This window comes from Mus caroli, unplaced genomic scaffold (genome assembly GCF_978045245.1).
Source record: "Mus caroli unplaced genomic scaffold, Mus_caroli_1 scaffold_5, whole genome shotgun sequence".
NCBI classification, from domain to species: Eukaryota; Metazoa; Chordata; class Mammalia; order Rodentia; family Muridae; genus Mus; species Mus caroli.
In genome coordinates, this window is record NW_028227260.1 from 155,014,922 (window position 1) to 155,041,083 (window position 26,162).

General features: G+C 37.4%; 1 protein-coding gene across 6 annotated transcripts in view; it reads left to right on the forward strand.

The window, feature by feature from the left end:
* Positions 1–26,162, forward strand: part of F8 (coagulation factor VIII) — a 231,296-nt gene that overhangs the window by 49,105 nt on the left and 156,029 nt on the right. For all 6 annotated transcript variants that reach the window (XM_085838324.1, XM_085838320.1, XM_085838319.1 and 3 more), the window contains exons 5-11: positions 3,623–3,691; positions 7,058–7,174; positions 7,684–7,905; positions 9,080–9,338; positions 10,261–10,432; positions 17,951–18,044; positions 24,926–25,140. In XM_085838324.1, coding sequence (XP_085694450.1) covers positions 3,623–3,691; positions 7,058–7,174; positions 7,684–7,905; positions 9,080–9,338; positions 10,261–10,432; positions 17,951–18,044; positions 24,926–25,140 — 1,148 coding nt within the window. The remainder of the gene's footprint in view (positions 1–3,622; positions 3,692–7,057; positions 7,175–7,683; positions 7,906–9,079; positions 9,339–10,260; positions 10,433–17,950; positions 18,045–24,925; positions 25,141–26,162) is intronic.

Consider the following 26,162-nt stretch of genomic DNA (forward strand, 5'->3'; position numbering starts at 1 on the left):
GGCTTTTGTCCTGCCTCTCCTCCCAAATACCTAATCATATTCCCCTCTTAAGTGGTTCTCAGACATTAGAGATTCCTCTATTGAGAATTCTGTTTGATTCTGTACCCCATTTTTAAAAAATGGATTATTTGGTTTTTTGTTGTATAATTTCCTGTGTTCTTTATATATTTGGATAGTAGTCCTTTGGTAGATGTAGGGTTGATGAAGATCTTTTCCTAATCAGGAGGCTGCCATTTTGTCCTATTGATGGTGTATTTATCCTTACAGAAGCTTTTCAGTTTCATGAAGTCCAATTTATTAATTGTTGACCTTAGTGCCTGAGCTACTGGTGTTAAGTTTAGGAAGTTGTCTTCTGTACCAGTGTATTCAATCCAGTTCGCCACTTTCTTTTCTATTAGATTGAGTGTATCTGCTTTTATGTTGAGGACTTTGATCCACTTGGATTTGAGTTTTGTGTAGGGTGAAAGATATGAGTTTATTTGCTTTCTTCTACATGCAGACCTACAGTTAAACTGGAACCATGTCTTGAAGATGATTTCTTTTTCCAGTGTATGGTTTTGGCTTCATTGTCAAAAATCAACTGTCCATGGGTATATGAGGTTATTTCTGGATCTTAAATGCTTTTTCATTGATCAATCTGTCTGCTTTTATGCCAATACCATGTGGTTTGAATTACTATTACTCCATAGTACAGCTTGAAATCAGGGATGGTGATAGCTCCAGATAGTTAATGAAAGAATACAGAAGTTCTTTTATTGTATGGAATTGTACAATTAAAAAATTAGCTATCCTTGGATTTTTGCTTTTTAATATGAAGTTGTGCCTGGCTCCTTCAAGGTCTGTAAAGAAATATGTTGAAATTTTGATGGGAATTGCATTGAATCTGTAGATTGCTTTCGGTAAGATGACCATTTCTACTGTTAATCCTACCCATCCATTAGCATGGGAGATCTTTCCATCTTCTGATATCTTTCTTAATTTATGTCTTCAGAGACTTGATGTTTTTGTCATACAAGTCGTTGACTTGCTTGGCCAGAGTTACAGCAAGATATTTTATATTATTTGTGACTATTATGAAGGGTATTGTCTCCTTATTTTCTTTCTCAGTCCATTTTTCAATTGTTTAAAGCAAGGTTACTGATTTTTTTGAGTTAATTTTGTATCTATCCCCTTTGCTGAAGTTGTTTATCAGCAATAGGAGTTCTGTAGTTGAATTTTTGGGGTCACTTATGTATACTATGGTTTCATCTGCAAATGGTGATACTTTGAGATTGCTCTTTCAAAGTCTATAAAACATTGTGTTAGAATTTTTATGGGTATTGCATTGAATCTATATGTTGTTTTTTGGTGAGATGGCCATTTTCACCATGTTAATCCTACGTATTCATGATCATAATGTCTTTAATGTACTCCTGGGTTCAGTTTGCAAGTATTTTATTGAGCATTTTGCATCAATGTTCATACGGGAAATTGGTCTGAAGTTCCCTTTCTTTATTGAGTCTTTGTATAGTTCAGATATCAGAATGACTATGGCTTCATAGAATAAGTTTGTCAATCTTTGCTTTGTTTCTATTTTGTGGAACAGTTTGAGAAGTATTGGTATTAGCTCTTCTTTGAAAGTCTAATAGAAGGCAGACAGAACATGGCTAAAGGAATACCAATCTACACTCTCCTTTATTTAAAAGAAGTTGACGCTGTAAAATAAAATTTGCATTGTTCTCTATATAAAATGACTTTGTTTATGTATATAGCTCCTTGGCCTTTGGAATGTTACATTTAATAACTCAAATAGTTTCAAAATTGTCCTATGTAGTTATTGCTTTAAATAACATTGGGGTCTTTTTTAAGTCAAGGAATAAAATCTTAGATCATTTGGAAAAAAAAAAAGTCTGGTAGAATGCTGTACTTTTCCCAGCCCTTTACTCTGAGGTAATGTCTGTCTTTGTTGCTGGGGTGTGTTTCTTGTGTGCAACAAAATGAAGAATCCTGTTTTCATATCAGTTTTGTTAGCCTGTGTCTTTTTATTGGGGAATTGAGTCCATTGATGTTGAGAAATGTTAATGACTAGCTATTGTTAATTCCTGTTATTTTGATATTGGTGGTGAGTGGTGTTTGTGTGTGTGTGTGTGTGTGTTAGGGTTAAGGTCAATTCAGGTGTTTTAGGATATTCAGTGATTGATGTAGCAGGATAGCTGACCTCTGGTGGTGCCATATTGCCCTGGCCCTTGTTGATTGTGTTCTTATGCTGTCCTTTAGCCATCTGGTTGTTACTGGTATTAGATGAATATTCCTTATGTCAGCAGGTCTCCTCAGGAGGCAGGTGCAGTGCCTTATATCTGAAAATGGATCTCAAGGAACAGCAAGCTGCTCACCTCTGCTGGCTGTGTCTCGGGTGGCCCTGACTATTTCTGGGGACCCCACAAGCCTCTTTAGGAAGGCAAGCAAAGCCATGTGCAATAAGATGAAGGTCAGGGGACAGTGAGCAGCTTACCTCTGTTGGTTGTGCCCCAAGTGGTCTTGGCAGGCCAGGGATTGGTTGGGGAGGCATCTAGCCTGGATATTCTTGGGGCCCTGAAGGCTTAGGAAGGTTGACAGGGCCGTGGGCCAGAAGATGGACACAACTCACCTATGGTAGCTTTTCCCCATGTGGACCCAAAATGACAGTCTTAAAATGTAAAATGTAATGCTTTAAAACTTTTACAAAACATAGCAGAAAGTTTTTATTATTGTGGATAGGAGAAAGGTATATAAATCTGACTCCAAAAAAGCCATGAAAATTCACACCAAAAAAGAAAACATGAAAGTAGGAGTGGGGCTTCATGCGAAGAATGGTTTCAGTAGCAGATGTAGGATGAGAATGGGGTAATTGTGGGAAAAAATGACTAACATTCATTTCATACATGTATAAAACTTTCAACAAATTTAAAAATGTGAATGTATAAGTGGGCTATGTTAAAATAAGTAACTTTTACTTTGTAAAATAAGCTGCTAGGAGAATGGGAGGAAAAGCTGGGCACAGAAATTCATCTGCTCTCACATAGAAATATGCACACATATAAGACTATATAAACACAATTTTTAAACTATATTAATAAATGTTCAAAATGTGACTTTAGTTGTTTGTTTTCTTCACATATAATGTCTACTACTTGCAATTACATAAGTAAAAGTTATAAAGGCAATAGAAGTTCACTACATTAATTATCCATATACACATTCCATTGACAATATTTACTATTTTTGTTATTTTCTCCTGTAAAAACCTATCTATATATCTATCCACATATCCATTTGTATGTTTTATTTTGACTTATTTGTTTGTTGGTTTTTGTTTGTTTGTTTGTTTTACTTTAAATTCCATTTCCCAGAAATTCAGGGGTTTTTATTTTTAAAAACAAAATAATTTCTAGAAGAAATTGGAAACTTACATAAGTAACCATTTACTCCCAATAGTTTTAGAAATACCAATTTAAAGGCCCTTACACCAAAGAAAAAAGTTAACATTAGGCAAAATATTTCATTTTTTATACTCAAATGGTCTGTGAAGAAATTTGTCCTTCTTGTGGCAATTTTCTACAAGGGCGTTTTAAATTGACAATAAATGCTTTCTCTTCTCTTTCAGGCAGTCTCTCCAAAGAAAGAACACAGATGTTGTACCAATTTGTACTGCTTTTTGCTGTATTTGATGAAGGTTAGCAAATTTCAATGGATTAAACATTTGAGTTCCTAAATGACAACAAATATGTAACATCTAGTGTTGGAGAATTTAGGCTGCTTATGTTCAGAAAAAGTGATGTTGATTATAGGAAGACCACAACTATATAAATATTCAGGAGAGAAGTAAGTGGGGAACAAAAATGATTCTACCTTATTACCTAATCTAATATCCAGAATTCATAAAGAACCAAGAAGTTAGACACCAACAACTCAAATAACTGAATTTTAAAAATAGGGCTCAGAGCCAAACAGAGAATTCTCAATGGAGGAATCTCAAATGCCCAAGACGCACTTAAAGAAATGTTCAAATGATATAAAATACCTTGGAGTGACTCTAACTAAGGAAGTGAAAGATCTGTATGACAAGAACTTCAAGACTCTGAAGAAAGAAATTTGCAGGATCAACATAGTAAAAATGGCCATGTTACCAAAAGCAATTTATAGATTCAATGCAATCCCCATCAAAATTCAAACTCAATTCTTCATAGACTTAGAAAGAGCAATTCTCAAATTCATTTGGAATAACAAAAAATCTAGGGTAGCAAAAATCTAGGGTAGGTTCTCAACAATAAAAAAATTTCTGGAGAATCACCATCCCAGACCTCAAGCTATATGATAGACCAATAGTGATAATAATAAAAACAAAACAAAACTGCATGGTATTGGTACAGAAACAGGCAAGTAGATCAATGGAAAAGAATTGAGGACCCAGAAATGAACCCACACCTATGGTTACTTGATCTTTGACAAAGAAGCTAAAACCATTCAGTGGAAAAAAAGACAGCATTTTCACCAAATGGTGCTGGTTCTACTGGCGATCTGCATGTAGAAGAATGCAAATTGATCCATACTTATCACCTTGCACATAGCTCAAGTCCAAGTGGATGAAAGACCTCCACATAAAACCAGAAACACTGAAAGTAATAGAAGAGAAAGTGGGGAAGAGCCTCAAATACTTGGGCATGGGGGAAAACTTACTGAAGAGAACACCAATGGCTTATTCTTTAAGAGCAACAATCAGCAAATGGACTTCATAAAATTGAAATGCTTCTATAAAGCAAGGGACACTATCAACAAGACAAAATGGCAACCCGCAGATTAGGAAAAGATATTTACCAACCCTATGTCCCATAGAGGGCTAATATCCAAAATATATAAAGAACTTAAGAAGGCAGTCTCCGGAGGACCAAATAACCATATTAAAAAGTGGAGTACAGAGCTAAATATCGAGGAATCTCAAATGGCTGAGAAACACTTAAAGAAATGTTCAATATCCTTAGTCATCAAGGAAATGCAAATCAAGACGACCCTAAGATTTCACTTCATACCAGTCAAATGGCTAAGATCAAAAATTCAAGTGACAGAAGATGTGAGGATGTGGAGGAAGAGGAACATTCCTCCATTGCTGGTGGAATTGCAAGCTGGTACAACCACTCTGGAAATCAGTCTGGCAGTTCCTCATACAATTCGACATAGTATTATCTGAGGACCCAACTATACCACTCCTGAGCATATACCCAGAAGATGCCCCACCATCCCACAAAGACCCTGTTCATCTATGTTCATAGCAGACTTATTTATAATAGTCAGAAACTGAAAACAACCTAGGTGTCCCTCAACCAAAGAATGGATAAAGAAAATGTGGTAAAGCTATGCAATGGAGTACTATTCAGATAATAAAAACAAAGACATCATGAATTTATCTATTAATGGTGTATTTTGCCTTACAGAAGCTTTTCAGTTTCTTGAGGTCCCATTTACCAACTGTTGGCCTTAGCGCCTAAGCCATTGATGTTCTTTTCAGAAAGGAAGTTGTCTCTTGTCCCAAATCATTCAAGGCTCTTTCTCACATTCTCTTCTATTAGATTCAGTGAATCTGTTGAGGTCCTGATCCATTTGGACTTGAGCTTTATGCAGGGTGGTAAAAATGGGTCTACTTTCATCCTCCTACATACAGACCGCCAGTTGGACCAGCACATTTATTAAAGATGTGGTTTTTTCTTCTTTTCTTTTTTTCTTTTTATTAGATATTTTCTTTATATACATCTCAAATGCTATCCCGAAAGTTCCCTATACCCCCAACTCCGCCCTGCTCCCCTATCCACCCACTCCCGATTCTTGGCCCTGGCATTCCTCCTCCCTGTACTGGGGCATGTAAAGTTTGCAATACCAAGGGGCCATGTTTTTTTCTACTGTATATTTTTTTGTTTCTTTGTCAAAGATCAAGTGTATGTAGGTGTGTGGTTTTACTTCTGAGACTTCCATGTTGAAGTTTCCCACTATTATTGTGTGAGGTTCAATGTGTGTTTTGAGCTTTTGTAATGTTTCTTTTAAAAATGTGTGTGCTGTTGCATTTGGGGCATAGATGTTCAGAATTGAGACTTCCTCTTGGTGGATTTTTCATCTGATTATGAAGTGTCCTTCCCCAACTCTTTTGATAACTTTTGGTTTAAAGTCTATTTTTATTGGATATTAGACTGGCAACTCCAGCTTGTTTCTTGGGACCATTACACTGTTATTTTCTTATTTGGGGCCATGTCATCATGATCTTGACAAGTCTTTCTTCCTTTTTTTTTTTGTTTTTCATACTTGTTTTTTAAAGAGTGCCTAAGTACTAACACCTTGTGACTAATAGATGGAAACCCTAGCAGACTGTGAGCTTCCACTAACCCAGAAGCTAAGATGTCACCATATAGCATCTTGGGATTATAGAAAGCTTCCCCAAATCTCTCTGTGCCTGCCTCTCTGATGTACCCACAAATGTATTTTAAACTTGCCTTGATTTGGGACTTTCTTTATTCTGTAAAACTATGAAACTGTTTCCACATCAGAACTTGGAATTTGTGGTAACCTAAATGTGTGTTACTGAGCTGTAGTTACTCAAAATAGCTCCAGAATACACGGTTGTGTTCATTTAAAAAAAAAAGTGCCTAAGTAATTTTCAGTGCTTCAGCTTTTGTTAGTTTTGGAGTGTAGTTTGGGAAGCCTTCAACTACCTGGGGTTTCCTTGCTACAAAAATAGGCCAAGGCAATTTATGTCAGGGCAAGGACCGACTACCCTTTTTAAATCTATCATCTAACTTGCAAAATGAAATTCTTGTAGCTTAAACTAACTAGTATTTTTCCTTCTCCTAGTTATCATTTGCCATTATTCATCTGTCATTATGAACACATACAGGGAAAGTTAATTGGTTTGGAAAAAATATAATTTTTTTCTCAGTAACTCTGAGATTGTTTCTACTCCACTGACAAAAATCCAGTGTCATAAAAAAGGAAAGGAAAGAAGGAAAGGGGGACTGTAACTGGTGAAACAGACCTTATTTTTTCTCTCTCTTACCAGGGAAGAGCTGGCACTCAGAAACAAAGGACTCTTATACACAGTCTATGGATTCTGCATCTGCTAGAGCCTGGCCTAAAATGCACACAGTCAATGGCTATGTAAACAGGTCTCTTCCAGGTATGTACATGACTGTCCAACAATTCTCAGGGTTTTGGGACTTTAAAATCATAAGTCTTTTCTACAGCTTTCAGAGAGTTCTACATCCACTGAATTCTACCCTCTGGTTTGTTTATTTTCATATATGAAAGAAGAAGAATTAGACTGGCAGTATAGTAGAGCAATATCTTTAAAAGGGATCCAAGGGAAAGATTATTTTCAAGCTATAATTTAGATCGTTAGTGAATAATATAGAATGTTATCAGCCATGGAATGCCTTAGCAACAACTGAATATATACTACAGCAAAACTAAAGAGTAAATTAAAGAAACATATTCATGTCATTTAGCAGTATGTTAGTTATTTGTTGTTTTGGCAAGAGCTGTTGGTTTGGAAAATTCCTTGGTAACTGTTTATAAGTTAAGGTAGCAGTAAAATTTGAAGTTATTTTATCTAGCCTATTCTAGCAAGTACTTTTAATTTTACAATTCCTAATTATTTTCCATAACTGTCTCATTTCCATTTTACAGGTCTGATTGGATGCCATAGGAAATCAGTCTACTGGCACGTGATTGGAATGGGCACCACTCCTGAAATACACTCAATATTCCTTGAAGGACACTCATTTTTTGTGAGGAACCACCGTCAAGCTTCATTGGAGATATCACCAATAACTTTCCTTACTGCTCAAACACTCTTGATAGATCTTGGGCAGTTCCTGCTATTTTGTCATATCTCTTCCCATAAACATGGTACTACAATCTTGGATCTTGAAAATGAGTAGTATAAAAGATTCCATTGTAATTTTAATGACATGTCCTGGGCAGTGTACATCAATACAATGTGTTGCAAAAATGGCATTGTATAGTTACAATTATGTTAAACTTCAAATGTAACAATTTTTACCTTGAATATAGAACTTTATTGCTAGTACAATAAGATTGTGAGATTTTGGTTAAATGTCTGTGATAGAAGGAGGAGACATAGTTTAGGGATGAGTAAGAAGGAAAGATGAAAGACAGTGTGTTAGTGGTTTCACAGTCTGATCCCATTAACTAGGCCTCAGTACTATGGGAAGAGATAAAGACATGATTCAATCAGAAATCTAGGGAAATGGGGTATCATATGAAGTTTTAAAGGACTATCTGATAGAGGTTTTGCAAAGGAGTTAAGATCCTGTGTAAACAAAATTGGGACAATTGTGCCTACAGTGTCAATTCCTGGTCACATGACTTTGTAGGCAGTAGCTATGCAAATTCATATTGAATAATCCTTTTACTTCAATTCTTCTTCTTCTTCTACATTAACTCATAATTTTTTGTCTTGGAGCAACCTAATAACTTTTTCTTGGTTATGTCGATTTAAGGCTGCCTTAGTCTGTTATATTGCCAGAATAGAATATCAGAAACAGGATAATTTATAACAAACAGAAAATTATTATCTCACACAGTTCAAGAGCCTAGGAAATTAAATATCAAGATTTTGTCATTTAATAGGAGATTTCTTTCTGTTATAGTACAGGAAAATGATGCACATGGCAGGCAGAGAAAAGAGAAAGATGAAGAGAGGGAGGAAATAGAGAAGCAATATCTTTCTGAGATAACAAGCCAATTCTTGAAGTAACAGAATTAGTCCATCCATGAGATGGAAACAAAATAAACAGTTCTAAAGAGAAATACTCATATATTTTCCAATATGTTATATTAATGAATTTTTAGACAGTTCAAATCTGTATAGAGGATAGTTCGATAAAATGGCAAGTCCACAAACTAACAGTACTATAATTCATATAGAAGTGTAACAAAAACAGTGCTGATTTGAAAAAGGGACACTTAAGATAAAATATTTAAATCATAATAAGAGGGGAAAATATATAACTTTTAACTCAAGAAAGTTAAGAACATTCTTTGGTTTGTCTGACTGCAGATGGCATGGAAGCTTATGTCAAAGTAGATAGCTGCCCTGAGGAATCCCAATGGCAAAAGAAAAATAATAATGAAGAAATGGAAGATTATGATGATGATCTTTATTCAGAAATGGATATGTTCACATTGGATTATGACAGCTCTCCTTTTATCCAAATTCGCTCGGTTGCTAAAAAGTACCCTAAAACTTGGATACATTATATTTCTGCTGAGGAGGAAGACTGGGACTATGCACCTTCAGTTCCTACCTCGGATAATGGGTAAACACCTTTGGACTACTACTCTCCCCTGTACTCAAATCTGTCTTACTTATTTAAGCCAATGTATCCTTAAAGCATATTTAAGAGTTAGTATGTCATGGGATCAAATGATAAGGATGTTGTAGTATCTACCATTCTACTACTGTGCTAAAATACCTAAATAAGTATCGATTTATAAGTGAGAAAGTTTTATTTTGATTCGTGGATTTGGAATTTTCAGTCTGTGCTTGCTTGACTACTGTTATGGACTTGGGACAGCACAAAAATTCACAGTAATATGCAAAATGGAAGGGGCCTATCACATACAAGAACCAAAGTGAGAAAAAAGGGACCTAAGATTCCAATATCATCCCCTTCAAGGGCATGCCCCCAATGAACTAAGTTCTTCCCACTAAGCTGCAATTCTTTCTTTCTTTTCTCAGGGTTTCACATTTATTTCAATAGCTCAGCAAATATCTACACACACACACACACACACACACACACACACTGCCACAGGCAGTGAGATGTAAGGCGATGATAGTATCTCTGTCTTGCCCATGCCACATTGCACAGTAGATGAGGGACAGGACCAGTTCTCAAATGCCCATGCCCTCAGGGCCTGCTCACCTGCATCCCCAATGCCAGGGTCAGCTCTACTCTCCTGCCCAGGCAAGGTGCAGGGCCTGCTCTCCCAAACACTGCATAGGCTCCAGCTCTTAAAGATTCTATCTCCTCTTACTCGCTCCATACCCTTGTGACTAAGCCTTTAACGCTTGTTCATTCTGTGGCAATTCATAGAACATTAGATACTAGAATAGGTAAGCCTAAGACTACTTAGACTTTTCTTGCTCTTTATTTTGAGTAAATCATATTAGAAGTGGGTTTTTTGATTCCCTAAATGTTTCTGACCTTACGCCTAATCTTTTTGCCTCTCAAACAGAAGTTATAAAAGCCAGTATCTGAGCAATGGTCCTCATCGGATTGGTAGCAAATATAAAAAAGTCAGATTTATAGCATACACAGATGAAACCTTTAAGACTCGTGAAACTATTCAGCATGAATCAGGACTCTTGGGACCTTTACTTTATGGAGAAGTTGGAGACACACTGTTGGTAAGTAAAGGGGAAAATATGAGATTGTTTCAGATGGTGGCTTATAGCCATTTGTTTCACTAGTCTCAGGGAATACAAAGGGCTCTGCTGACCTCCATGGGTACCAGACATATATGTGGTACACCTACATAAATATAGGCAAACACTCATACACATAAATAAAATTAATCTTTTTTTAAAAGAAAAGAGTGGATGGTTTGAATTTCTGTGATCCTTCAAAATTCAGCCTTGTCTCCAATGGACAGAATCTTTTAAAATTTATAAATATTGCACAAATAAAAATAACTCATATCTAATAAGTATATGGGAAAAAATTTAATATGACCAATCACACATGCGACCTCTTTTAACTACTTACTATTTAGACTGGTACATACATATCCTCCCAGAACTTTTTTCATTAATTATTTTCCTTCATTAACTTTTAAAATAGAAACCATACCCTCAGATCTAGAGGTAGTCTTCAAGCATTCAGTGCTATTTTTATGTTACTGCTTTTTATTTATTAATCTTATTTAAAGCTCTTATACTCAGTGTCACCTGCCACCCTCGCTTGAGGCTATACATTGTCTTCTAGTTATACCTGCTTATTAAGTGATAATTCTTATAACCTGAATCACTATCTCCTTCTCAAGTATTGAAGTATTAAGTGCCAAGAATACAGTAAAGCTGTCCTTAACAGACACCAAGATTTCACTTTATCTGGGAGATGCAAGCAAGACTTGCTAAAGCAAGTGAAATTGAAAAAGCTATGGCAAACCCAAGCAGCTACATGAGCTTCCTTTTCATGAACAGAGCGAATATATTGAGTTTTATTAAGAGTTCATACCTGCTCTTCCGGTCAGACCAGCACCTGGGAAGCTAGGGCGCAGGGTCGGCTGACACCCGCCAGCTACCCACGACACCCGCCACAGGATTTTGAGACTTCTGGTGAGTGGAACACAGCTTCTGCTCCAGTCCAATCACGCAGGACCTGAGACTGCTTTGGTTGGGGAGGCAGAAATCCAGCCTGAGTAGGGCCACAAGCCTCTTCCAGTCAGACCAGCACCGGTGTAGCTAGGGCGCAGGGTCGGCTGACACTCGCCAGCTACCCACAACACCCTCCACAGGATCTTAAGACTTCTGGTGAGTGGAACACAGCTTCTGCTCCAATCCAATTGCACGCGGGACCTGAGACTGCATTAGTTAGGGAAGCAGAAAACCGGCCTGAGTAGGGCCACAAGCCTCTTCGGGTCTGACCAGCACCTGGGTAGCTAGAGCGCAGGGTCGGCTGACACCCGCCAGCTACTCACGACACCCGCCACAGGATTTTGAGACTGCTGGTGAGTGGAACACAGAGTCTGCTCCAATCTTTAAACAGTGACAACAATAACAACTAATCCCAGAGATTACCAGATGGCGAAAGGTAAATGTAAGAATCTTACTAACAGAAACCAAGACCACTCACCATCATCAGAACCCAGCACTCCAACTTCGCCCAGTCCAGGGCACCCCAACACACCGGAAAAGCTAGACCCGGTTCTAAAAGCATATCTCACGATGATGGTAGAGGACATCAAGAAGGACTTTAATAACACACTTAAAGAAATACAAAAGAACACTGGTAAACAGGTAGAAGACATTAAAGAGGAAGCACAAAAATGCCTTAAAGAATTGCAGGAGAACAATGCTAAACAGGTAGAAGACATTAAATAGGAAGCACAAAAATCCCTTAAAGAATTGCAGGAGAACACTGCTAAACAGGTAGAAGACATTAAAGAGGAAGCACAAAAATCCATTAAAGAATTGCAGGAAAACCAGACCAAACAGGTGATGGAATTGAATAAAACCATCCAAGACCTAAAAAGGGAAGTAGAAAAAATGAAGAAAACCCAAATTGAGGCAACACTGGAGATAGAAACACTAGGAAAGAAATCTGGAACCATAGATACAAGCATCAGCAACAGAATACAAGAGATGGAAGAGAGAATCTCAGGTGCAGAAGACTCCATAGAGAACATCAGCTCGACAATCAAAGAAAATACAAAATCCAAAAAGATCCTAACTCAAAATATCCAGGAAATCCAGGACAAAATGAGAAGACCAAACCTACGGATAATAGGAGAAGATGAGAATGAAGATTTTCAACTCAAAGGACCAGCAAACATATTCAACAAAATTATAGAAGAAAACTTCCCAAACCTAAAGAAAGATGCCCATGAACATACAAGAAGCTTACAGAACTCCAAATAGACTGGACCAGAAAAGAAATTCCTTTTGACACATAATAATCAGAACAACAAATGCACTAAATAAAGATAGAATACTAAAAGCAGTAAGGGAAAAAGGTCAAGTAACATATCAAGGCAAGCCTATCAGAATTACACCGGATTTTTCACCAGAGACTATGAAAGCCAGAAGGGCCTGGACAGATGTTATACAGAAACTAAGAGAACACAATTTCCAGCCCAGGCTACTATACCCAGCCAAACTCTCAATTACCATAGATGGAGAAACCAAAGTATTCCACGATAAAACCAAATTCACACATTATCTTTCCACGAATCCAGCACTTCAAAGGATAATAACAGAAAAAAACCAATACAAGGACCGAAACCACGTCATAGAAAAAGCAAGAAGGTAATCCCTCAACAAACCTAAAAGAAGACAGCAACAAAAACAGAACACCAACTCTAACAACAAAAATAAAAGGAAGCAACAATTACTTCTCCCTAATATCTCTTAATATCAATGGACTCAACTCCCCAATAAAAAGACATAGACTAACAGGCTGGCTACAGAAACAGGACCCAACATTTTGCTGCTTACAGGAAACTCATCTCAGAGAAAAAGATAGACACTACCTCAGAATGAAAGGCTGGAAAACAATTTTCCAAGCAAATGGTAGGAAGAAACAAGCTGGAGTAGCCATTATAATATCTGATAAGATTGACTTCCAACCCAAAGTCATCAAAAAAGACAAGGAAGGGCACTTCATTCTCATCAAAGGTAAAATCCTCCAAGAGGAACTATCAATTCTGAATATCTATGCGCCAAATACAAGGGCAGCCTCATTCATTAAAGATACTTTAGTAAAGCTCAAAGCACACATTGCACCTCACACAATGATAGTGGGAGACTTCAACACACCACTTTCACCAATGGACAGATCATGGAAACAGAAACTAAACAGGGACACAGTGAAACTAACAGAGGTTATGAAACAAATGGATCTGACAGATATCTACAGAACATTTTATCCTAAAACGAAAGGATATACCTTCTTCTCAGCACCTCACGGTACCTTCTCCAAAATTGACCACATAATTGGTCACAAAACAAGCCTCAATATATACAAAAATATTGAAATTGTCCCATGCACCCTATCAGATCAACATGGACTAGGACTGATCCTCAATAACAAAATAAATAATAGAAAGCAAACACACACATGGAAACTAAACAACACTCTTCTCAATGATACCTTGGTCAAGGAAGGAATAAAGAAAGAAATTAAGGACTTTCTGGAGTTTAATGAAAATGAAGCCACAACATACCCAAACTTATGGGACACACTGAAAGCATTTCTAAGAGGAAAACTCATAGCTCTGAGTGCCTCCAAAAAGAAACTAGAGAGAGCACACATTAGCAGCTTGACAACACACCTAAAAGCTCTAGAACGAAAGGAAGCAAATTCACCCAAGAGGAGTAGACGGCAAGAAATAATCAAACTCAGGGGTGAAATCAACCAAGTGGAAACAAGAAGAACAATTCAAAGAATCAACCAATCGAGGAGCTGGTTCTTTGAGAAAATCAACAAGATAGATAAACCCTTAGCCAGACTCACTAGAGGGCATAGGGAAAGTACTCTAATTAACAAAATCAGAAATGAAAAGGGAGACATAACAACAGACCCTGAAGAAATCCAAAACACCATCAGATCATTCTACAAAAGGCTATACTCAGCAAAACTGGAGATCCTGGATGAAATGGACAAGTTTCTAGACAGATACCAGGTACCAAAGTTAAATCAAGATCAGGTTAATGATCTAAACAGTCCCATATCCCCTAAAGAAATAGAAGCAGTCATTAATAGTCTCCCAACCAAAAAAAGCCCAGGAACAGATGGGTTTAGTGCAGAGTTCTATCAAACCTTCAAAGAAGAACTAATCCCAGTTCTTCACAAACTATTCCACAAAATAGAATCAGAAGGTACTCTACCCAACTCATTCTATGAAGCCACAATTACTCTGATACCTAAACCACATAAAGACCCAACAAAAATAGAGAACTTCAGACCAATTTCCCTTATGAATATTGATGCAAAAATCCTCAATAAAGTTCTCGCTAACCGAATTCAAGAACACATCAAAACAATCATCCATCCTGACCAAGTAGGATTCATCCCAGGGATGCAAGGATGGTTCAATATACGAAAATCCATCAATGTAATCCATTATATAAACAAACTCAAAGACAAAAACCACATGATCATCTCGTTAGATGCTGAAAAAGCATTTGACAAAATCCAACACCCATTCATGATAAAAGTCTTGGAAAGATCAGGAATTCAAGGCCCATACCTAACCATGATAAAAGCAATATACAGCAAACCAGTAGCCAACATCAAAGTAAATGGTGAGAAGCTGGAAGCAATCCCTTAAAACCAGGGACTAGACAAGGCTGCCCACTCTCTCCCTACCTATTCAACATTGTACTTGAAGTCCTAGCCAGAGCAATTAGACAACAAAAGGAGATCAAGGGGATACAAATCAGAAAAGAAGTCAAAATATCGCATTTTGCAGATGATATGATAGTATACATAAGTGACCCTAAAAATTCCACCAGAGAACTCCTAAGCCTGATAAATAGATTCAGTGAAGTAGCTGGATATAAAATTAACTCAAGCAAGTCAATGGCCTTTCTGTACACAAAGGATAAACAAGCAGAGAAGGAAATTAGGGAAACAACACCCTTCTCAATAGTCACAAACGATATAAAATACCTTGGCGTGACTCTAACTAAGGAAGTGAAAGATCTGTATGACAAGAACTTCAAGTCCCTGAAGAAAGAAATTAAAGAAGATCTCAGAAGATGGAAAAACCTCCCATGCTCATGGATTGGCAGGATCAACATTGTAAAAATGGCTATCTTGCCAAAAGCAATCTACAGATTCAATGCAATCCCCATCAAAATTCCAACTCAATTCTTCAACGAATTGGAAAGGGCAATCTGCAAATTCATCTGGAACAACAAAAAACCCAGGATAGCAAAAACTCTTCTCAAGGATAAAACAACCTCTGGAGGAATCACCATGCCTGACCTAAAGCTGTACTACAGAGCAATTGTGATAAAAACTGCATGGTACTGGTATAACGACAGACAAGTAGACCAATGGAACAGAATTGAAGACCCTGAGATCAATCCACATACCTATGGTCACTTGATCTTTGACAAGGGAGCAAAAACCATCCAGTGGAAAAAAGACAGCATTTTCAACAAATGGTGCTGGCACAACTGGAGGTTATCATGTAGAAGAATGCGAATTGATCCATTCCTATCTCCTTGTACCAAGGTCAAATCTAAGTGGATTAAGGAACTCCACATAAAACCAGAGACACTGAAACTTATAGAGGAGAAAGTAGGGAAAAGCCTCGAAGATATGGGTACAGGGGAAAAATTCCTGAATAGTACAGCAAAGGCTTGCGCTGTAAGATCGAGAATCGATAAATGGGACCTCATAAAGTTGCAAAGCTTCTGCAAAGCAAAAGACACCGTCAATAAGACAAAAAGACCACCAACAGATTGGGAAAGGATCTTTACCTATCCTAAATCAGATAGGGGACTAATATCCAATATATATAAGGAACTCAAGAAGGTGGACTCCAGAAAATCAAATAACCCCGTTAAAAAATGGGGCTCAGAACTGAACAAAGAATTCTCACCTGAGGAATACCGAATGGCAGAGAAGCACCTGAAAAAATGTTCAACATCCTTAATCATCAGGGACATGCAAATCAAAACAACCCTGAGATTCCACCTCACACCAGTCAGAATGGCTAAGATCAAAAATTCAGGTGACAGCAGATGCTGGTGAGGATGTGGAGAAAGAGGAACACTCCTTTATTGTTGGTGGGATTGCAAGCTGGTACAACCACTCTGGAAATCAGTTTGGCGGTTCCTCAGAAAATTGGACATAATACTACCAGAGGATCCAGCAATACCTCTCCTGGGCATATATCCAGAAGATGTTCCAACCGGTAAGAAGGACATATCCTCCACTATGTTCATAGCAGCCTTATTTATAATAGCCAGAAGCTGGAAAGAACCCAGATGCCCCTCAACAGAGGAATGGATACAGAAAATGTGGTACATTTACACAATGGAGTACTACTCAGCTATTAAAAGGAATGAATTTATGAAATTCCTAGGCAAATGGATGGATCTGGAGGGCATCATTCTGAGTGAGGTAACATATTCACAAAGGAACTCACACAATATGTACTCACTGATAAGTGGATATTAGCCCAAAAACTTAGGATACCCAATATATAAGATACAATTTGTTAAACGCATGAAACTCAAGAAGAACGAAGACCAAAGTGTGGACACTGTGCCCCTTCTTGGAATTGGGAACAAAACACCAATGGAAAGAGTTACAGAGATAAAGTTTGGAGCTGTGAAGAAAGGATGGACCATCTAAAGACTGCCATATCCAGGGATCCATCCCATAATCAGCTTCCAAACGCTGACACCATTGCATACACTAGCAAGATTTTGCTGAAAGGACCCAGATATAGCTGTCTCTTGTGAGACAATGCTGGGGCCTAGCAAACATAGAAGTGTATGCTCACAGTCAGCTATTGGATGGATCACAGGGCCCCCAATGGGGGAACTAGTGAAAGTACCCAAGGAGCTAAAGGGAACTGCAACCCCATGGGTGGATCATTATTATGAACTAACCAGTACCCCAGAGCTCTTGTCTCTAGCTGCATTTGTATCAAAAGATGGCCTAGTAGGCCATCACTGGAAAGAGAGGCCCATTGGACTTGCCAACTTTATATGCCCCAGTACAGGGGAATGCCAGGGCCAAGGGGTGGGGGAGGGTGGGTGGGGGAATGGGGGTGGAGTGTATTGGGGTCTTTTTGGATAGCATTGGAAATGTAATTGAGGAAATTACCTAATAAAAAAATAAATAAATAAATTAAAAAAAGAGATTATAGTACAATTACAGTATTAAACATAAAATTGTTATGAAGATGTGCTAACCTGTAAACCACATTACTTTTTTGGTCAAAATTTCGGGCTAAAATGCATTTAGAATTCTGTTCTGTATTTTACTCCTGTATTTTCCTCTATGATATTTGTCAAAAACAAAATAAAAATTCAAAATGAACACATGTTATTGTAAAAAAAAAAAAGAGTTCATACCTATAATGTAAATACAGTCAGCTTTTGATTTTCTAGACCTAGGTTACAGTTTTCTTGTTAAACCTACTCATCTTAGGACTTGATCTCATCTCTCACTTATATTTTCAGATTATATTTAAGAATCAAGCAAGCCGGCCATATAACATTTACCCTCATGGAATCACTGATGTCAGTCCTCTACATGCAAAGAGATTGCCAAGAGGTAATTAGTATCTCAGTTTATAGGTCTTTCTTTTTCTTTCTTTTTTCTTTTTTTTTTTTGCATTTTTTTCTGAGTTTTAATTTATTCTATACAAAGGCAATGGAAACATAAGAAAAATCCAAGTTGAGTTTCAGGCATTAATGTTTCAAGAAAAATATGAAAAAATTAGTAATAGATTTTCAATACAAAAGCCATGATTATATTACAGATGAAAAAGAGTGATCATTAACTGTATCAGTTTTACTGTGAGTAATATTTGCTTTCAGTTAAAGCACACTATTCTCCAGTAAGTTCTTATTTATTTATTTATTTATTTACACACTATATTTTATTTCCTGCCCTCCCATCCACCCTCTATCTGCTCCACATCCCACACCTCCTCCCCACACCCCTGTCTCCACCTGGATGTCCCCACTCCATACCCCACCTAACCTCTAAATTCTCTGGAGCCTCCAGTCTCTTGAGGGTTAGGTGCATCATCTCTGAATGAACACAGACCCGGCAGTCCTCTACTGTATGTGTGTTGAGGGCCTCATATCAGCTGGTGTATGCTGTCTGTTTGGTGGTCAAGTGTTTGAGATATCTCTGGGAAAAGGGGCGCTCCAGATTGAGACTACTGGTGTTCCTACAGGGCCACCCTTCTCAGCTTCTTTCAACGTTCCCTAAGTCAACAACAGGGGTCAGCTGTTTCTGTCCATTGGTTGGGTGCAAATATCTGCATCTGACTCTTTCAGTTGCTTGTTGGGTTTTTCAGAGGTCAGTCATGATAGGTCCCTTTTTGTGAGCACTCCATAGTCTCAGTAATAGTGTCAGGCCTTGGGGCCACCACTTGAGCTGGATCCAACTTTGGGCCTCTCGTTGGACCTTCCTTTCTTCAGGCTTTTCTCCATTTCTATCCCTACAGTTCATGCATGTATTTTGGGTTTGAGTTAACTCACTCAGGATGATATTTTCTAGTTCCATCCATTTGCCTGAAAAACTCAGGATGTCCTCATTCTTAATAGCTGAGTAGTATTCCATAGTGTAAATGAACCACATTTTCTGTATCCATTCTTCTGTCTGAAACATCTGGGTTATTTCCAGCTTCATGCTATCACAAATAAGGCCACTATGAACATAGTGGAACCCTTAACCTTGTGGCATGGTGGTGAAACATCTGGGTTATTTCCAGCTTCATGCTATCACAAATAAGACCACTATGAACATAGTGGAACCCTTAAGCTTGTGGCATGCTGGTGCATCTTTTGGGTTTATTCCCAAGAGTGGTATAGCTGGGTCTTCAGGTAGATCTATTTCCAATTTTCTGAGGAACCCCCAGATTGATTTCCAGAGTGGTTGTAACAATTTGCAACCCCACCACCAATGGAGGAGTGTTCTTCTGTCTCCACATCCTCTCCAACATGTGTTGTCACCTATGGTTTTGATCTTAGCCATTCTGATTGGTGTAAGGTGGAATCTCAGGGTCTTTTTGATTTGCATTTCTCTGATCAATAAGAACTTTGTACATTTCTTTAGGTGCTTCTCAACCATTCAGGATTCCTCAGTTGTAAAATCTCAGTTTAGTTCTATATCCCATTTTTTGATTGGGTTGTTTGGGTTTTTTTTTTTGGGGGGTGATTAGCTTCTTGTGTTCTTTATATATTTTGTATATTAGCCCTCTATCAATGTGCAGTTAGTGAAGAATTTTTCCCAATCTGTACGATGCCGATTTGTCTTCTTTGCCTACAGAAGCTTTCCAGTTTCATGAGGTTCCATTTGTCAATTTTTGATCTTAGAGTGTAAGCCATTGGAGTTCTGTTTAGGAAATTTCCGCTTGTGCCAATGAGTTCAAGGCCCTTTCCCACTTTCTGTTCTATTGGATTCAGTGTATCTGGTGTGACATTGAGTTCCTTGATCCCCTTGGACTTCAGCTTTGTGCAAGGTAACAAATATGGGTCTGTTTTCAATTTTATACATACAGAAAGCCAGTTAGACCAGCACTATTTATTGAAGATGCCTTCTTTTTTCCATAGTATATTTTTGGCTTCTTTATCAAAGATCAATTGCCTGTAACTATGGTTTTATTTCTGGGTCTTCAATTCTATTCCATTGAGCAACATGTCTGTCTCTGTAACAATACCATGCAGATCATAAATCTTGAGGTCAGGGATGGTGACTCCCCCAACTGTTCTTTTATTGTTAACAATTGTTTTCACTATTCTAGTTTTTTTTGCCTTTCCAGGTGAATTTGAAAATTGCTCTTTCCATGTCTTTGAAGAATTGTTCTGGTATTTTGATGGGGATTGCATTGAATCTGTAGACTGCATTTGGTAGGATGTCCATGTTAATTATGCCAATCCATTAGCATGGGAGATCTCTCCATTTTCTGAGCTCTTCTTGATTTCTTTCTTGAGAGACTTGAAGTTATTGCCATAGAGGTCTTTCACCTGATTGGTTAGAGTTACCCCAAGATATTTTGTATTATTTGTGGCTATAGTGAAGGGAATTGTTTCCCTAATTTCTTTCTCAGCATGGTTATCATTTCCATAAAGAAAAGCTACTGATTTATTTGAGTTCATTTTATATCCGGACACACTGCTGAAGTTGTTTATCAGCTGGAGAAGTTCTCTGGTAGAATTTTTGGGGTCGCTTATTTATACTATCATATCATCTGCAAATAGTGATACCTTTATTTCTTCTTTGCCAATTTGTATCCCTTTGATCTCTTTTTCTTGTCTTATTTTTCTAGCTAGAACTTCCAGTAGTATTTTGGATAGATATGGGGAGAGTGGGCATCCTTGTCTTGTCCCAGATTTCAATGAGATTGCTTCAAGTATCTCTCCATTTAATTTGATATTGGCTGTTGGTTTATTATGTTTAGATATGGACCTTGAATTCCTGATCTCTCCAATACTTTCAACATGAAGGAGTGTTAGATTTTGCCAAATGCTTTTTTTTTGCACCTAAGGATATGATCATGTGATTTTTTTTTGGACATTGTTTATATAATGAACTAAGTTGATGATGAATTTTTGTATATTGAACTAGCCTTGCATCCCTGGGATGAAGCCTACTTAATCATGGTGAATGATTGTTCTGATGTGTTCTTGGTTTGCAAGAATTTTATTGAGTATTTCTGCATCAATATTCATAAGCAAGGTTGGTCTGAAGTCCTCTTTTTAGGATGGGTCCTTGTGTGATTTAGGTATCAGAGTAATTATGGCTTCATAGAACGAGTTAGGTAGTATTCCTCCTGTTTCTATTTTATGGAATAGTTTGAGGAAAATTGGTATCAGGTTTTCTTTGAAGGTCTGCTGGAATTCTGCACTAAATCCATCTGGCCCTGGGCATTTTTGGTTGGGAGGTTTTTAGTGACTTTTATTTCTTTATGTGATATGGGCCTTCTTAGATATTTTACCTGCTCTTGATTTAAGTTTGGTATGTAGTATCTGTCTAGAAAACCATCCATTTCATCTAGACTTTCCAGTTTTGTTGAGTATAGACTTTTATAGTAGGATCTGATGATTTTTTGAATTTCCTCCCTTTCTGTTGTTATGTCTCCCTTTTCATTTCTGATTTTATTAATTTGGATACTGCCTCTTGGCCCTTTAATTAGTTTGGCTAAGGCTTTATCTATCTTGTTGATTTTCTCAAAGAGCCATCTTTTGGTTTTGTTGATTCTTTGTATTGATTTCTTTGTTTCTATTTGGTTGCTTTCTGCCCTGAGTTTGACTATTTCCTACCTCTACTCCTCTTGGGTGGTTTGCTTCATTTTGTTATAGAGCTCTCAGGTATTCTGTTATGCTGCCAGTGTAAGATCTCTCAAATTTCCTTACCAGGGCACTTAGTGCTATGAATTTTCCTCTTAGCACTGCTTTCATTGTGTCCCATAGGTTTGGATATGATGTGTCAACATTTTCATTAAATTCCAGGAGGTCTTTAATTTTTTTATTTCTCCCCTGACCAAGTTATCATTGAGTAGAGAATTGTTAAGTTTCCAAGGGTATTTGAGTTGTCTGTTGTTTTTGTTCTCATTGAAGACCAGCTTTAGTCCATGGTGATCTGATAGGATGCATGGAATTATTTCAGTCTTCTTGTGTCTGTTGAGACCTGTTTTGTGCCCAATTACATGGCTGATTTTGTAGAAGGTACCATGAGGTGCTGAGAAGAAAGTGTATTCTTTTGTTTTAGGGTGAAATGTTCTGTAGATATCTGTTAAATCCATTTGGTTCAAAACCTCTATTAGTTTCACTGTGTCTCTGTTTAGTTTCTGTTTCAATGACCTGTTCATTGGTGAGAGTGAAGTGTTGAAGTTTCCCACTATTATTGTGTGGGGTTGAATGTGTGTTTTGAACTTTAGTAAAGTTTCTTTCATGAATGTGGGTTCTCTTGCATTTGGGGCATAGATGTTCAGAATTGAGACTTTCTCTTGGTGGATATTCCCTTTGATGTGTATGAAGTGTCCTTCCTCATAACACTTCATAACTTTAGGTTGAAAGTCTATTTTATTGCATATTAGGATTTCAACTCCAGCTTGTGTCTTGGAACCATTTGCTTGGAAGACCTTTTTCCATCCTTTTACTTTGAGATAGTGGCTGTCTTTGTTATTGATGAGATGTGTTTCTTGTATGCAGCAAAATGCTGGATCTTGTTTGTGTATCTGGTCTGCTAGCTTATATCTTTTTGTAGGTGAGTTGAGTCCATTAATATTGAGAGATAATAAAGAGAGATGACTGTTGCTTCCTGATATGTTTGTTTTTATAGGTGACTTTATGTGCCGGTGGTTCTCTCCTCTTGGTTTTGTTGTGAGATGCTCAGTATCTTGTCCTTTCTTGGGTGCAGGTACCTACCTTGTGTTGGAGTTTTCCTTCTAGGATCCTCTGTAGGGCTGGATTGGTAGATAGATAGATACTGTTTGAATTTGGTTTTGTCCTGGAAAACCAAATTTTGGTTTCTCCATCTATGTTGATTGAGAGTTTTGCTGGGTATAGTATCCTGGGCTGGCATTTGTGTTTTCTTAGAGTCTGCATGACCTCTGATCAGGCTCTTCTGGCTTTCATAATCTCTGTTGAGAAGTCTGGTGTAATTCTAATAGGTCTACCTATTTATGTTACTTGACCCTTTTCCCTTGGAGCTTTTAATATTTATTCTTTGTTCTGTGCATTTAGTGTTTTGATTATTATGTGATGAGAGGATTTTCTTTTCTGGTCCCATTTATATGGTGTTCTATAGGCTTCTTGTACCTTTATGGCCATCTTTCCTGTAGGTTGGGGAAGTTTTCTTCTTTGATTTTGTTGAAGACATTTCAGGCCCTTCGAACTGAGAATCTTCATTCTCTTTTAATCCAGATTTTCTTGTATTTGGTCTTTTCATTGTGTCCTGAATTTCCTGGATGCTTTGGGTTTCGAAGTTGTTATGTTTTGAAGTTTCATTGACAGTTGTGTCAATCTCTTCTATGGCATCTCCTATATCTGATATTCTCTCTTCTATCTCTTGTAAATTCATACCATTTTATTAATGAAAAATCAATTTGCAAATATATTTACCATAGAACTAGGTAATATACTCTTGCTTTTTCTTGCCCACAGTCCTAATCATTTTACTATTAAAATAAAATACATTATGTAAGAATATACAAATATTCTTATTACTTCTATTATTTGTAATAAGAGGGATACCTTTTTGAAATAATGTTATCAAAAGCATAGAAAGAATCTTTTATAAGCAACACCTGTCAATTATAAAAGCTGATGGCCAATGAGCTGATGCAGAAAATAGGAGATGTTACTCTGGCAGGAAGAGAGAGTCTTCTGGGAAAGGGTGAAGGAATAAAGAGAAATGAACATAAACCATCAGATAGCTGAACTCTGGACAGAGACAAGAGATTCAAGTGAGATGCTGAGTGAGATGCTGCGAGAGATGCTGAAGTAGATGGTAAGAAAGAAGGAGAGGTAAACTAACCATGTGTAAGACATATAATAGTTTACATGGATTAAATGAGTTATGAGATGCTCATGGAATGAGCCACAATTTATGATCTAGGCATTTATTAATAAATAATTAGTTTCAGTGTCATCATTATGGGACTAGGAGCTCAAAAGAAGAAAAAAAGATTTATATCTTTATAGAAAAGTCTTCTTCGCCCATTTTTTTAAAGGTTTATTTATTTATTTTATGTGAGTACACTGTCGCTGTCTTCAGACACACCAGAAGAGGGCATCAGACCTCATTACAGATGACTGTGAGCCACCATGTGGTTGCTGGGAATTGAACTCAGGACCTCTGGAAGAGCAGTCAGTGCTCTTAACTGCTGAGCCATCTCTCCAGCCTTCCTTGGCCCATTTTTATTGTATAAAACAATTGTTTGAATCTTAAATTTGCTACAGGTGCCATTTTACTTTCTGCTTGCTGAAAAAAATTCACATGCACATGGATTAGTAGTCTCCTTGAAATAAGAACTGATTATTGTTAAAGGGGGAACTTTAGATACACTGAACTTGACATAATTCATGAATTAATTTTGGACCAAAAATAATTCAGAATACTTCAGCTTACCACTGAGAGGAAGAGAACCGTATTTATAGACAGAGAACAGAAAGTGAAATAGAAATAGCCTGATTAAATGCAGACAGTGGGTTTTTTATACAACATTTTCACAGCCTCAGCCTTTAATGAGCTAGAGGTTCAGCTGTTATGATATGCTAAGACTCAGCTCCTTGTTATAAGAATATACTTCCAAGTTAGGTTAAAAATATCCATATACTAATTTAAGTTACAGTTTCCATGCAGAGAGAACTTGAAATGTATATATAGAAGCTGGTTTGGGCCAAACTTAATTCAACATTACAAAATATGTAGCTCATTATATTCTAATATTCTGTTTCTGGTTTGAATGTGGATAGGTATAAAGCACGTGAAGGATTTGCCAATTCATCCAGGAGAGATATTCAAGTACAAGTGGACAGTTACAGTAGAAGATGGACCAACTAAATCAGATCCACGGTGCCTGACCCGCTATTATTCAAGTTTCATTAACCCTGAGAGAGATCTAGCTTCAGGACTGATTGGCCCTCTTCTCATCTGCTACAAAGAATCTGTAGATCAAAGGGGAAACCAGGTGAAATCTTTTCTTTCCAAGTACTAAATTTGAAAGTAAAAGTCGAATAAAATGCCTATGAACTTCTAGATATTCCCTATATTCTCTTGATATAGATACCTATATAACTTATAGAAAATATTACCCAATAAAAGTGATTATGGTGAGTTCCACTTAGCTTTCATTATATTTTAGTTTTCTGAGTAACTTGTCTTCTAATAAAACATAAAAAGCCAGGATCCTAGATTCTTTCTATTTAACTCAGTTCCAATCTGGAACTTTGCTCCCCCCACCCAAAAGGAGTCTCCCCATTCTTACTCATCTAATTGCCACCTACATTTAAATTACCATTTTTTGAGACAGGGTTTCAGGTGTTCCAGGCTTGCCTCGAACTCTTTATGTAGTTGAAGACAGTCTTGTCTTTGACATCTGGTCCTCTTGCCTATACATTGTGAATACTGGAATTATAGTGTGTGACACCATGTCCAGTTTAAGCAGTACTGGGGATCAGGCTAGTATGTTGGAGAACAAGTGTGATGGATTGTCTCTGTATATTCAGTTGTTAATTCTGTGTCATCGGAGTGCTAAGTGCTGTCAGTATCTTAGTATTGTTATTTCTAATACCCATGACTGGTCTCGTATTTTGTAAATATTTGTCCTTCCTCACTAGCCTGAAGACAATCTATAATTGTATCTGATTGGCTGTAATAATAATGTGACATCCAATAGCTGGACAGATAGAGAGATCCTGGGTAAAGAGAGCAGAGGAGAGATTCAGAGAGCACTCTGGGAGGATAGACACTGCATTGGAGCAGAGACAAGACAGGTTAAATTAGATGAGCTACCTCGGAGACTAATGAAGGCCTAAACTTTAAACTATATTAGAACCCTCCCTATCTTTATTTATACTGCTGGCAGGTCTGAGAAAGTCAAGCTATACCCATGGCTTTGTGCATGCTAGGCAAACTACCAACTGAAATACAATCTGACCTCTACAAATTTTAAAACCTACAAACTTATGCCTACAACCTGTTTCTTTCCTG